General features: G+C 38.3%; 1 protein-coding gene across 1 annotated transcript in view; it reads left to right on the top strand.

Annotated features, from left to right (window-relative positions):
- Positions 1–14934, top strand: part of LOC102437644 (cytochrome P450 20A1) — a 38918-nt gene that overhangs the window by 10979 nt on the left and 13005 nt on the right. Inside the window, exons 3-9 of the mRNA XM_023763209.1 lie at positions 253–302; positions 1152–1318; positions 2942–3084; positions 5515–5682; positions 8406–8484; positions 11836–11951; positions 13095–13149. Of these exons, the coding sequence (XP_023618977.1) occupies positions 253–302; positions 1152–1318; positions 2942–3084; positions 5515–5682; positions 8406–8484; positions 11836–11951; positions 13095–13149 (778 nt within the window). The remainder of the gene's footprint in view (positions 1–252; positions 303–1151; positions 1319–2941; positions 3085–5514; positions 5683–8405; positions 8485–11835; positions 11952–13094; positions 13150–14934) is intronic.

Raw genomic sequence — 14934 nt, forward strand, 5'->3', positions numbered from 1 at the left:
TGAAACATCGATCAGCTGCCTCCTGCACACCTCCCACTGGGGATGTGTCTGCAACCAAGGCACATGGCCCTGACTGGAATCGAACCTGGGACCTCTCAGTCCACAGGCCGACGCTCTATCCACTGAGCCAAACCGGTTAGGCCGAAAGCCATTATTTAAGGTCCTGCAGATGTCTTAGCAAAACACATCTGACTTATGGGCTGTATGATAATTCATTATACTAAATAAACTATTGCAAAATTTTTCTTTAAGGCTTCCAGACAAGCTGCAGGAATTCCAGGGATTACTCCAACAGATGAAAAGTGAGTAATTACTTTTTTGGAATTAAGTAGAGTCAATTCTTAATTTTTGGTATGGAGACTAAGTCAAATTTTTAGATTACTAGCTCATTTAATTCCTTTATTTACTCTTTTTTTAAAATCCTCACCTGAGGATATTTTTTTTTGACATTGATTTTTTGTAGAGAGAGTGGAAGGGAGGGAGAAGGGGGGGAGAGAGAGAGGAATATCGATGTGTATCATTGGCTGCATGTTGATTGGTTGCCTCATGCACGAGCCCCAACAGGCTGGGGATCGAACCTGCAACCAAGATAATTGCCCTTGACCTGGAATCGAACCTGAGACCCTTTGGTCTGCAGGCTGATGTTCTAACCACTGGGAAAACCAGCCAGGGCTCCTTTATTTACCTTTAACTTACCTCTTAGCATACAACCTAAATTTCATTAAGAACAGAAAGGAGGGCTGTATAAATAAAAACCTTCAATTTCTTTCATTTCCCCTTAATTAGAGAAAGTTGACAATAGAAAGACAGGACTAAGATAGAATGATGAAAAATTGCCATAGCTAGTCTGATGTTTTTCATCAGTCTCTGATGATGTTCATTGCTGTCTCAGAATGAGGTGCTGCAAAATTTTTTTGCCAGTTTATAAATCAGATGTTTCTTATTTGGTTTGAAGTATTATGAACTCTAAAAATATCAGACAAATCTATGTCTAAATATATCTTTAGAAAGGAAGAAGTCAAATATAATTGAGTTTTGGGTTTTGCAGTAATTGAATTTCTTATACCTTTGGTTTCATCTCTTGACACAGTTATTTTTCTGATTCTTCCAAGTTAATTTGATTATTTTGTTCAATGTTGCTCTTTTCTCAGAGATGGTAATCTTCCAGATATTGTGAACAGTGGAAGTTTGCATGAGTTCCTGGTAAATTTGCATGAGAGATATGGGCCTGTGGTCTCCTTCTGGTTTGGCAGGCGCCCTGTGGTTAGCTTGGGCACTGTCAATGTGCTGAAGCAGCATATCAACCCCAATAAGACATGTAAGTTTAGTTTTCTTTCTAATTAGCTGATCCTTATCTTTTAAGAATAATTGTCTTTAAATAAAGAGCTATACATTGTTTTTGAATAGGAATAGCTAACATTTGTTGAATGCTTTAATACTATGGGCCAAGCATTGTGCTGAAGTTTTTATATTTATTACCTGATTTAAGACACAATATTATAAAATGATTATTTTTTCACACACATATATATTAATTATATGTTTCTCTATATAAATCCTATATAATAAAAGCCTAATATGGTAAGTGTCCGGTTGTCCATTCAACCAATCAAAGCGTAATATGCTAAGGCCGCCCAACCGCTCACTATGATGTGCACTGACCACCAGGGAGCAGTAATTTGACCGGTCGACCAGTCGCTATGATGTGCACTGACCACCAGGGGGCAGATGCTCTGACTGGTAGGTTAGCTTGCTGCTGGGGTCCAGCTAGTTGGGACTGAGGGTGATGGGCTGGACAAGCCCTGGAGCCCTCCCGTGGTCTCTCCCCAGCTGGCCAACCTCCCACATCCCTCCCTGGCCCTGATGGTGCACTGGTGAGGTCCCTTGGCCTGGCCTGCACCCTCTTGCAATCCGGGACTCCTCAGGATATCAGAGAGCTGGTTTCAGCCCGATCCTGCTCAACGCAGGAGCTGCCCCCTGGTTGTCAGTGCACTCCCACAAGGGGGAGCGCTGCTTAGGTAGAAGCTGGGCTTGTGGCTGGCAAGTGCAGCAGCGTTGGCGGGAGCCCCTCCTGCCTTCCTGGCAGCACTAAGGATGTCTCACTGCTGCCGTCAGTCAGACATCCCCTGAGGGCTCCCAGACAGCGAGAGGGCGCAGGCCGGGCTGAGGGCCCCCCTCCAAGTGCACAAATTTTATGCACTGGACCTCTAGTACATATATAATTAAATCCCAATGTAAATTTTTGGGGAAACCTCAAAAAATAGTTCCAGGGTACATCTGGAAGAATGGATGTACATGAGCAGCCAAGAAAAATCTAGAAAAGAACATTAATGAGGGGAATACCTCTACCATCAGACAGAACAGTGTATCATATAGCTAGATTAATTTAAAGAATCTTGTACTGTGATAGGACTAGACCAGCCGTGGGCAAACTACGGCCCGCGGGCCGGATCCAGCCCATTTGAAATGAATAAAACTAAAAAAAAAAAAAGACCGTACCCTTTTATGTAATGATGTTTACTTTGAATTTGTATTAGTTCACACAAACACTCCATCCATGCTTTTGTTCTGGCCCTCCGGTCCAGTTTAAGAACCCATTGTGGCCCTCGAGTCAAAAAGTTTGCCCACCCCTGCAACCCCTGAGAACACCAGCTAGGGCATGAGGCTTTTTTTTTTTTAGAAGTCAAAGATATTGTTGTCATGTAGGTAGAAAGTGTATGCACGTATTAATGGTTTATGGTGGGATTCCCAGTCAGGATATTGTACTTATTCTTGACAATTTTCATTGCCTCTTAATGGAGTTGTGGGGAAAAAAAGTTGCCATGCTTTCAGTTTCAATCCCATAATTCCCTGATCTCTATGTCCTTTTGCTGGAAGTTTTGTTGTTGTTGTTGTTTGAGTGATTACTTTGACTTTGAAATGTTTAATTTGTCTGTTTCAGTGGACCCTTTTGAAACCATGCTAAAGTCATTGTTAAGGTATCAATCTGGTGGTGGGAATGTGAGTGAAAACTACACAAGAAAAAAATTGCATGAAAATGGTGTGACTGATTCTCTGCAGAGTAATTTTGCTCTCCTGCTAAAGGTAAGGTGATAAGTAGTTTGGCCTGGAGTTCTGCAATTCAGATAACATATTTTTTAACTGTTGTGTGTCTTTTTCTTGCTACTTTTTTCTTGTCTTTCTAAGCTGATCTTTATTGTCCTGAAATTCTAAAACAAAACAAACAAAAACAAAACAAAAACCTTAACACCCAGACTCCCTATATAAATGGAAATTATGGGAGTGGAGAGAACCTGAAATTTTTTTCTATATCAATAGATTTGTCCTTTGTTTTCAGGCCAGACTTTGAACCTGAAACATGTTTCCTAAAACATGGTCTGCGTTTACCTGAAACTCTCTCTTGTTAAATATGTAGATTACTTGGAATCTACTTGGATGAATTGAATCACTGGGAAGGGATCTGACATTTTGGGGGAGGGGTGGATCTGACATTTTTAAGGAGCTCCACAAATGATTTACAGAGTGTGAAAATAATACTTATTAATACCATTTCCTTTTTGTCTGTAAAAGGAACCCTGTGTGCTTTTTGTTAGTTCTCTGTGTCCTCATAGGATTGTTCCAAACCTTCACCCTTAAAGTAGTATTGCTAGTCCTACCCACCCTTTTTGTTTGCTATGGATGTCCTTGCCTCCTGCTTTGCTGAGACAATAGAGCCCCTTTCATGTGACTGAAGAGTACTGCTGTCTATACCAGTGGTTTTCTTTAAGAGAATAGCTGCTTACCTAGAGTTATCACCCCGAATTAAGTTGTGTATTTCATATTGACTTACTACACCTTTTTGCCTTTATTTTTTGGAGGGGGGCGGTCCAGATCTGAGTTCTTTCTGACTCTTCTCTCATCTTCACAAACCTCATCCCGTGTGTTCTGACTCCTTCCTGCCCTGACTGTCTCTGCTCCAAGGCTGAGTGTAAACCTCCACTTTAATTCTGTGAGTGTAACTTCTCTCTTCTGTGTGCTTTAATCTAATATTATGCTGTGACTTTGAGTCTAAATTTTGATTTAACAAGTACTTCTGGATTTTAGAATTTATGACTATCCTTTTAATTGACAGCTTAGTAATATTAATAGCCAAAATTATTGAGTTCATTGGTTCAATAGCTTCATGAGCTCATTTAATCCTCATAAGAACTTTATAGGTATGTATTGTTATTTCTCTCTTTTTACATGAAGAAACGGAAGCACAGAGTGGTTAAGTTACTTGTCCAAGGACATAGAGCTAGTAAACAGTAGGACTAGGATTTGATCCCAGTCAGTCTGGCACATTGCTGCTCTATAGGTTGATTCTGCTACCCTGGAATGTGGTTTTGCTTGGCTAGTGATTTTTTTTCTTCTTTTTAAAAACCTTTTTGAGTATTGCAGTCACAATAATATCTTAATGTAAGGTGGAATGAAAAAGAATTTGCTTTCTCTGAAATTCTAATATTTTTACAACAATTACTGATTAATTACCTAAGAACTTTTTTCAAAAAGAAAGTTTGTATTCTTTCAGAAAACTGATATATACTCTAAAATCTTATCTTTTGAATTGTAAGTCAGCTTCTAGGTAGACTTACTTGTTTTCTCTAATATAATTTTATGTTACTTGAAATTAATATGGTATTTTAACGTGAACATTCTGAAGAAGTAAGTTATTGTGTATCATGTGTCCTTATTCAGGATAAATGATAAGATTAATAGCATATATTTTTTTGATCTTTATAGTTTATGTATCATACATATGTAATTTATTTATCATATAAATATAGCTGGTAAAAGAATATTCCAGCATAAACACATTCTTGTTATTCAACCACATGGTAGTTTTTCATATAAATATACATATATCACACATGGAAAAATTAGAAAGGATATTTTAAAAAGAAGTCTATTATGAATGAAAGCATTTATCATAGATTTGGACATTTCTACCAATAATAAGTTAATATATAACACTGATCTGACTATCAAATGAAGCTCATCAACAGATTGTTAGAATTCCCACTAATATAAACTAGTCAAGATTCACATAATCCTCTAACAGAAGATCTAGATGTGTTTGCCTAGAGAAAAATCCTGTATGAGTCATTTATAGTATTTGCATTGATTTAGAGAATAAGGTGCAAAACAAGTGGATTAAGCCATAAGCAAGTCAAAATTCAGTTATGTGATGCAAGTGACAGTATTGGTAACAAGATTTTTATGGTCATAGCTATTTTTAATTAGATACTAAGAATTTAGCCTCTTAATTTCCATTAGCCTTAAGATTTTACCAGCCTTTGAACTTTTAAAATGTATATTTTGTTGTGGTGGTGGTGGTCCTGGTTCTGTTTTGTTTTGCAAACCAACCCTTTGACAGAATCTGAATCTGAACCACTGAGGATGTAATTTTAGGTGGAGCCAGTTAGCCTGACAAATCACTTGAAGGCTTATTCAAGGGGGGAACAATAAATCATGTGGGCTTCTGTTCTCTTTCAGCTTTCAGAAGAATTATTAAATAAATGGCTCTCCTACCCAGAGTCCCAGCACATACCCCTTTGCCAGCATATGCTTGGTTTTGCTATGAAGTCTGTTACACAGATGGTAATGGGTAGTACATTTGAAGATGACCAGGAAGTCATTCGCTTCCAGAAGAATCATGGCACAGTAAGTCCAGGACCAAATTTAAAATTATTCTCTCATCAAATTAGATAGTTAAATAATGTAGATTTTGCCTCTCAAGAATAAGGTTTAGCCCTAGCCAGTTTGGCTGAGTGAATAGAGCATCAGCCTGTGAAATGAAAGGTCCCAGGTTTGATTCTGGTCAAGGGCACATGCCCAGGTTGTGGGCTCAATCCCTAGTGGGGGGCTTGCAGGAAGCAGCCGATCAATGATTCTCTCTTATCATTTATGTTTCTATCTCTCTCTCTCCCTCTCCCTTCCTCTCTGAAATCAATAAAAATATATTTTTAAAAAAGAAAATGTTTAAGCTTCTGTAGTATAGAATTTCACTGTTCGGGATTAAAAACAACAATGTAAGCGAAGATAATTGTTGTCTCTTTAAAAAATTTAAGAATTACTTTTGAAATTTAAAAATTAGATAACTAAATAAATTTTCTTTTAATACCACGTATATTATGAAATAATACTGAATTCTAGAATGAAGAAAAAACTATATTTAATAGTACTAGACTATGTCCTATGTAGAAAGGAATTAAAGCTAATGAGCAAAAAAATGCTAATGGGATTAATATGATTTAAAGAAGGGCTAATTCAGTTTAAAATTGATTTACTAGTGCCCTTTCTAGATTCACATATGGAATTGATTTTTCTCTATTTTTTTTAAAAAAATATATTTTTATTGGTTTTAGAGAGGAAGAGAGAGAGAGAGAAACATCAATGATGAGAGAGAAACATTGATCGGCTGCCTCCTGCTTGCCCTCCACTGGGCATGTGCCCTGATCAGGAATCGAACCGTGACCTCTGGTTCATAGGTTGACAATCAGCCACTGAGCCACATCAACTGAGCAGAAATGTATATTTATTAACATTAATAGAAGTTGTCAAAGAAAAGTTTTCAGACTATAAATGTTGGAGGCAGTAGGAAGGGCACCAGGTGTGTTAGACCAGTGGTGTCAGATCAGACCTGGGTTTAGCAATCTCAGTACTTGAGTGTAGCTAGGAAAGAATTCAGAGCAAAGACTCAAACTATGAGAGAACATTTATTTGGAAAATCACAGAGGTAGAAGTAATTCATAGAAGAAATGGGCTTAGGAAACAAGTTATAGAGGCAAAGGAGAGGCCCTTAGCGCTTAGAAGTGAGGAAGGTCAAGGTGATGCACCTGTGGGGAGGAAGAGAGGAGATGAGAGGCGGGGGAGGGGCAGGTGAGGGGTGCTCTGGGAGGAGAGTGCACTGGATCCTCTATCTTAAGGGTTTTAAGGGTAGAGATTCAGGGGAGATCCCAGGGGAAGGTTTCAATAGAATATTCAGCAGCTTTCCAGGTGTGTCCTTTCAGGGTCCAGGTCTCCACTAATTGATTGGTCAGTGCCAGGGCAGGGGGTCATTATCCAATGCAGCTTGTCCTGAGGTCAGCCTTGGTGTCACTTGTCTGGTTTTGCTGCTTTTCTGGGCCTGGAGCTGAAATATAGTTGAGGCCTAGATGTTATCTCTAGGGAGGAAAGGCCAGGGTATCCAAACCCCATGCATGACCAGGGATAAGCTAGTGGAGGAAGGGTCACCCTGAGGGTGAGGTCACACCCTACATTTGTCCTTTGCTAGGCATCCGAGACTTTTCACCCTGGTGACCTTCTATACCTAGCCCTTCCTCCCTACTCTGGTCATGTCTGTCTAACTGCCTACCACATAAACATGACTTGAAATCCTACCTCAAATGATCTTCTAATGTTTGAAACACCAAGGGGTGCATGTCACCGGGAATAATAACCATGTTGTGAATGCAGAGGTGATAACAACTTCATCATGACCGCTTCGTGGCTGACAGCAGTTGGGAGCCGGCCTCAGTTGTAAGGTGCATACCGATTGCACAGCTGTTGAGTGTGAAAAATGTACACCTCACATTCAGTCGCTGACTGTGTTTCTCCAGAAACATTGTCCCAGTTATTTTCTCACCAACATTAGTGTGCTCTTTCCTTGTGCTTTTGACATTTAGAATTATTGGTCCTTTAAGTATTTGCCTACTTAATTGTTCAAAAATGATATTTCATGATTAAAATGTATAATTATTCTACTGTTTGTGAGGTTACACATTGTTTAATATTTTGTTGAATACTTGTGTTTATTTCTTTTATGGGATGCTTTCTCATGTCTTTTGCCCATATTTCTTTCTTTCTTTTTTGTTTTTTGTTATTAACCCTTACTGAAGGATATTTTTACCATTGATTTTTAAAGAGAGTGGATGGGTGGGAGAGACAGAGAGAGGGAGGAAGTGAGGGAGAGAGAGAGAGAGAGAGAGAGAGAGAGAGAGAGAGAGAGAGAGAGAGAGAGAAAGAAAAATATTGATTAGTTGCCTCCCACACACACCCCAACTGGGATTGAACCTGAAACCTGGGTATGTGCCCTGACCCAGAATAGAACCAAACTGGGTGCACGGCATAATGCTCAACCAACTGAGCCACACTGGCGAGGGCAGAAAAGGAACTTTGGACTTTTCAGTTATAATTAATTTGAGAGTTTCTTGATGGAAATTATTAAAATATATTTGTCCTATTCTCATAGACTATGGAGTAAATGATTATGTAGCTTATTTAAAAGTGAGAGCTTAATTATAAGTTCTGTTCGTGAGGCCGGAGTTCTTCAATTATTAGCTTAGATTGTTTTATTACTTAGAAAATCTACATATTAGATAGTAGGTATGTTTTCCTATTTTTAGGTTTGGTCTGAGATTGGGAAAGGCTTTCTGGATGGATCACTTGATAAAAGTACAACTCGGAAAAAACAATATGAAGATGGTAAGTTTTGCCACTCTTAATTTCTAGTGAGGACAAAAGGATATGTGCTTTATTTTAATAGGGCTATTTCGGAACAATGAAATTATAAATCATGGTTTTTTTCTCTGTTGTTTTTTCCCCCCCTACATTTCCCATAATGGAAGTTCTTAAACAAATGAGAGGAAAAAGCAGTGAATTTGTAAATGAAATTCTAGCATTCACTGCAGAATGAGAATGCTGTAGAGTTGGAATAGCCTACAGGATTAATGGAGAATGTAAGGGTACAACCCTAGGAAAGCATTTTGATGACACATGTTAAGATTAATAAATGATGGATTAAATTACTTAGAAAGAGAAAAATATTTCTTGAATATTTCTGTCCCTGCTATTTCTGCAAGTAGAAAACCAGAAACAATATAAATATCCAACAACGTAGGAACTGTTAAGAAAATCATATCAATATAATTAAATATTTTGTAATATTTGTAAAAAATGTAGCAACATAAAAATTATTGCCATTATAACATATATAATTTTGAAAACAATATTTTCAAAATTGTTTGGCATTGGTTACAACTTTGTAAACTCAGGAAAATAGCAGTTTTAGTTTAAGATGGCTCCCTCAAGTTATTCTCCCCCTTTTTATTTTATTTTACATATTCTGTCAATAATTTAATGATTGTAATGCTTTAATACCTTTATTCTGAGCTGCTTCAGTTCCTTTTTTGGAGGTAGGCTGGGGTAAATTAAAATCCATAAACTGCATTGGAATAATGGGTTGTTTTCCATATATAACAGTATTGCTCCTCAGGATTATCTTCCTTTATTCTTTCAACAAATGTTTATTGAGGCCCATATGTGCTGGGCCCTCTTCTCCGTATAGAAGACAACAATCCCTGTCCTCATGGGGCTGACCATTTCAGTGATTCCTTTGATGTCCAGACCAAGTCCAGAAAAGCCAATTTAATTGATACATTTTCTGCTATCCAGTTTTTGTAACCATTCTGATTATCTCGATGGATGCATTTAGAGTAATCCCCTTAATAAAAAATGTATTTCACAAACATTGGTTCAATTAATATAAATGGAAATGAATAACATAATTTTTTAGATTCTAAATAAAGTAGATTGTAAAACAAAGCAAACAAAAATTCCTGTCTTTGTGGTAGCACATTCTAGTGGAAAGAGGCAGACAATAATCTAAATAAATAAACGCAATAGTGTGTTAAAAATGCAAAGTGCTACAGAGAAAATTAAATCAGGAAGGGGGTTAGGGAGTGCTAGAGGTGAGGAGGTTACAATTTTAAATAAGGCCATTAGGAAAGGCCTCACCAAGCTAGGTGACCTTTGAGCAAACAGTTGTAAGAGGTAAGGTAACTGTCATGTGGACATCCTACGTCCAAGGGAGGAATATTCCATGTAGAGGAACAGTAATTGCCAAGTCCTTGAGGTGGGATTCTCCATGGCATATTTAAGGTATAACAGGGTGTGTCTGTGGTGAAGTGAGTCAGAGAGGAATAGGAGATGAGGCTAGAATGACTGGGGATAGGGGCAGATTGTCTGGTTTGTAGATCATTGTGTGAATAGGTTCTTACTATGAGATAGGAAGCCACTGGAAGGTTTTGAGCAGAGTTATGATCTGAATTATGTTTTTTTAAAAAATATTTTTTATTGATTCCAGAGAGGAAGGGAGAGGGAGAGATAGAAACATCAATGATGAGAGAGAACCATCTATGGGCTGCCTCCCGCATGCCCCCCACTGGGGATCAAGCCTGCAACCCGGGCATGTGCCCTTGACTGAAATCGAACCCAAGACCCTTCAGTCCGCAGGCCGACGCTCTAGCCACTGAGCTAAACCAGCCAGGGCTGAATTCTGTTTTTAAAGGATCACTCTGGTTGCTATGATAAGTTGGAGGTACCGAGAGCAGAAGTGGGAAGACTACTTAGGGAGCTGTTGCAATGAACCAGACAAGAGAAATAATGTGGTGTGGACTCAGTGTCAGGCAACAGAAAATGTAGCAAGAAAAAAAATAAGGGAGAATAATTCTGTATTTGGAAGACAGATCCACCAACATGGGTCGACAGATTAGATGTGAGGTATAAGCAAGAAGGAGGATACCCAGATTCTAGGCCTAAGTAATTGGAAATTAAAGCTATTGGGAAATAAGATGGACAGACTAGGAAGATCAACTTTGAGGGGAAAGATCAAGGGTCAGTTTTGGATATGGTATGTTTAATATGTTTCAGGCAGCAAAGAGGAGATCCAGAGATGGTTATAAGATACATGAGTCGAGTTCAGGGGAAAGGTCCTGACTGGAAATATAAATTTGTGAGTGTTAAGTACATAGATTGTATTTAAAGCCTTGGGGCTGGTGATCACCAATCTAATTGAATGTAAATAGCAACAGAGAAGAGTTCCAAAAACTGATATGTGACCTTGGACATGCTACCATGAAAAAATTCTAGAGATGAGAAGGAATCAACAAAGGAGACTGAGAATGGGCAGGTAGGGGAGTGGGAGAAAAGCATGGAGTCTGGGAGAGTGAATCCTGGAAGCCAAATGACCAAGTGTTTCCTGCAAGTAGGTGGTCAACATCATCAAGTGCTGTGATAAGCCAAGTAAGATGGGAACTGAGAAATGATCTTTGGATAATTCTTTTGATTGTTGGATATCAGCTACTCTGTATCTTTTAGGTTTTAGGAGTTTTCTTTTTTAATATATAGATTTTTATTGATTTCAGAGAGGAAGGGAGAGGGACAGAAAGATAGAAACATCAATGATGAGAGAGAGTCATTGATAGGCTACCTTCTGCATGCCCCTCAATGGGGATCGAGCCTGCATCCTGGGCCTGGGCCCCGACTGGGAATCCAACCATGACCTCCTGGTTCATAGGTCAACATTCAGCCATTGAGGCACGCTGGCTGGGCCCTTTTCTTGTTATTTCACATCTGTTTCTGTCCCTAAACTGGGTGATGCCTGATTTGAGAGAAGAATAAAGTTAAGAGGACAGAAATTAGAAGCGAGGTGGATAATATCAGGGGAGAGGTATATGTGTGTGGAGGCCTCTAAGGTGCTGGCATTGTCCTACTTCTTGACCTGGGTGGCGATATTATGGGTGTTTGCTTTATAATTATTCCTTAGATGGTGCATATATAGCTTATGTACTTTTTTGTATACGTATAAAATTTAGTGAAGAGAAGGAAAAGAAAGTAGATGAATTTAAACATAAATTAGCTTTTAAAAAATTGTTGGTTACTACTTTACCGTTGAATATTTTATTCTGTAGTAATAGCATTGTACAGAAATATTTTAAAGTTTAATCTTTACAAGTGCATATATTCTAAATTTTTTTTTGTTTTTTTTCCACTAAGCCCTTATGCAACTGGAATCTATTTTGAAGAAAATCATAAAAGAACGAAAAGGAAAGAACATTAGTCAACGTATTTTCATTGACTCCTTAGTACAGGGAAACCTTAATGACCAACAGGTAATGTAATTGTTAAACATTTTTCAAATAAAAGATAATCACACATGTATAGAGTGTGGTTTTTATTCATTTAATCCAGATGGCCTCCAAAATCCAATGGCTTTCTTTTCTTTTACTGTACATCATCCATAAACAGTATTAGTATTTAGTCTCCTGATATTTAGCTCTTTGAAGCAGTTGTTTATTATTTAATAACTAGAGGCTCAGTGCATGAAATTCATACACTCGGGCGGGGGGGGGGGTGTCCCTCAGCCTGGCCTGTGCCCTCCCATGGGGAGCAGGCCTAAGCCGTTAGTCGGACATCCCCTGAGGGGTCCTTAGCGCTGCTGCGGAGATGGGAGAGGCTCCCGCCACTGCCACAGCACTCGCCAGCTTTTGGCTGAGCAGTGTTCCCCCTGTGGGAGCGCACTGACCACCAGGGGGCAGCTCCTGCATTGAGCATCTGCCCCCTCGTGGTCAGTGCACATCATAGCGACCAGTCATTGTGCCTTTTGGTCAATTTGCATATTAGCCTTTTATTATATAGGATTGGGAAGCAAATATTGAGCCAAAAATCTCTGATCATAAAATAGGAGGGCCTGTATAAGCCTTTATCGACTAAGCTGCTCCGCCTGCATGACCAGATGTGCAGCTTGGCTTGTTCCAGTGTGTGTCTGTTTCCCCCAGCGCACCTATGGTGTTGTCAGGCAAAAGACAGGAGGGGAGCCATTATTGCCACACCCTTTTATTCCGCACATGCAAGTCTTCAGAGACAGAAGTGGCTTTTTGGTGTGTGTGTGTGTGTGAGTGCAGGCATTGAATCAGGCTCCCAGGACAGTGAGTAGCAGGCTTTCCGTGGTTCCTGAGGCTTCATTGCTGCACCAGGCCAAGCCAGAAAGGGAGGACTGAGCCAATTTATTTGCAAAAATTACCATGAGACAGTAATATAGATAAATGTTTACTGCATGGAAAAAGGCAATACGATATTTAGATTGGTTCTTATATAGATTTTTTTTAACTGAAACATAATAAAGACTTAGTTATGAAACATAATATAGACTTTTCCCCTTACCTTGACCCCTATTACAGAATAGGTTATTTTAGTAGGGCCTGATACAGGCCACTTTGCATTTCATATTTTCTAAACTTCACTTTGTTTTCTAGATCCTAGAAGACAGTATAATATTTTCTCTGGCAAGTTGCATAATAACTGCAAAATGTAAGTATTCCTTGAATCCTTCTGGAGATAGAGTATAACATATACAAGGCTAAAGCTATTCTAAAATAAAGGAAACATTCTTTATAATTCCCCCCCCCCCACACCGCTTCTTTTTTATTCTTGTTTGCAAGACTTGATTCACACAGGTACCTTTTTAAAAACCCCAGGTGTTCTATGCCACCTCTGAACAGTGCCATAAAAATTTTGACACAGTTTAGGGATTGTGAATTCTAGTTAGTGCTTTAAAAATGAACTGCTATTGACACCTTTCCAACCGAGCAGTGAGCTTTTCAGTTTCCTGCTGGGGCATTTCACTTTGACTCGTTTGGGCTGCTATTACTAAGGTCTACCAGCAGAAGAGATGGGCCACAGGAATCATGATTCAGAAGCACTCTTTTGTCAGATTGAAGGTGCTTTTCTTTCAAAATCTAAAATGGGTGTGATGTGTTTCTAAGTTTCCTTACTGAATTTTAGTTTAGCAGAGTACCATTCATTCATACAGTATTTATAAAAATTTGTGTATATCTATAAAATTATAATAACATAAAATGTTAAAGGAAGTATTAAAATATTAGTTTAAAATCCAAAAAATTCATGTTCACTTGAAGGATTCATTTACAACTCTTTCTGTTGAAGGAACTTTTCTTAAAAACAAAGACTACACATACAAACTCCCCATCAATTTTTCTTGCTGTAAAATTTTCAACATTAAGAGATGTTCAGATATTATAAATTAAATGGAATTAAGGTAAGCTTGTGTAAATATGATGTATTGAACCTTTTTTAAAAAAATCCTCACCTGAGGATATATTTTTATTGATTTTTCATTTTTAGAGTGACAGAGAGAGAGCGAGAGAGACAGGCAGACAGACAGACGGAGACAGACATCAGTTGCCTCCTGTGTGAGCCCCAACTGGGGATCCTGAAACCTAGGTATGTGCCCTGACCGGGAATTGAACCCAAAATCTTTTGGTGTAGGAGACAATGCTCTAACCAACTGAGCCACCCAGCCAGGGCTGTATTGGATCTTTTTTTAAAATGCTTAACTTGTTTTAATATTTTATTGCATTAAAATATATTTTTGCTAAAGTCCTTAGAATAAATCTGAATCAGTTGTCCTCTAGATATCACAAAAAGTGATCATTTCCAAGGTTGAGTAAATATTTTAATCTGATTTGAAATTTTCAGAGGATTATTTATTTGCATTGGGCTGGTTATTTTTAAGTCACTTCTGAAGTTTCTGAGAGGCAAGATAGGCAGGAAACCATCAAGTTCCTCCTCTGCTGCTGACAGCCTTGAACCAAGGTACTTACCCTGCATTTTCTCCTTTTCTAAAATAAGGATTTAGCTGTAGACGACCTCCAAGGTATCTTCCAACTATAAAATTGTGTCTTGGTTCAGTAGTATAATTAAAGAATGTTCAGTGGCTTAAAATCACACTTTTAAGCTGTCTCCATTCATACTTTATTTTTAATAGAGCTCTGCAAAGGAACCATTGTTTGAAATTATGAAGCTTGTACAGTGATGTTAATTTTTAAATGACCATTTAGTCAAGCTGGGTGTACATGTGCCTACTATATTCAAATTTTTGTGCTAAATCTTTCAGTATTATATTTTACTATGCAATTCTGTAAAATTGCATACATATACATATTGTACACTATCTGCACTAGTTTTCATGTCACTCGTCTTTTTTTTATCTTAAAGTCATTTTTATTTTTCAATTACAGTAGACATACATTATTATGTTAGTTTCAGGTGCACACCCCAGTGATTAGACATTAC

The sequence above is a fragment of the Myotis lucifugus genome, unplaced genomic scaffold (assembly GCF_000147115.1).
Source record: "Myotis lucifugus unplaced genomic scaffold, Myoluc2.0 scaffold_3, whole genome shotgun sequence".
Lineage (NCBI taxonomy): Eukaryota > Metazoa > Chordata > Mammalia > Chiroptera > Vespertilionidae > Myotis > Myotis lucifugus.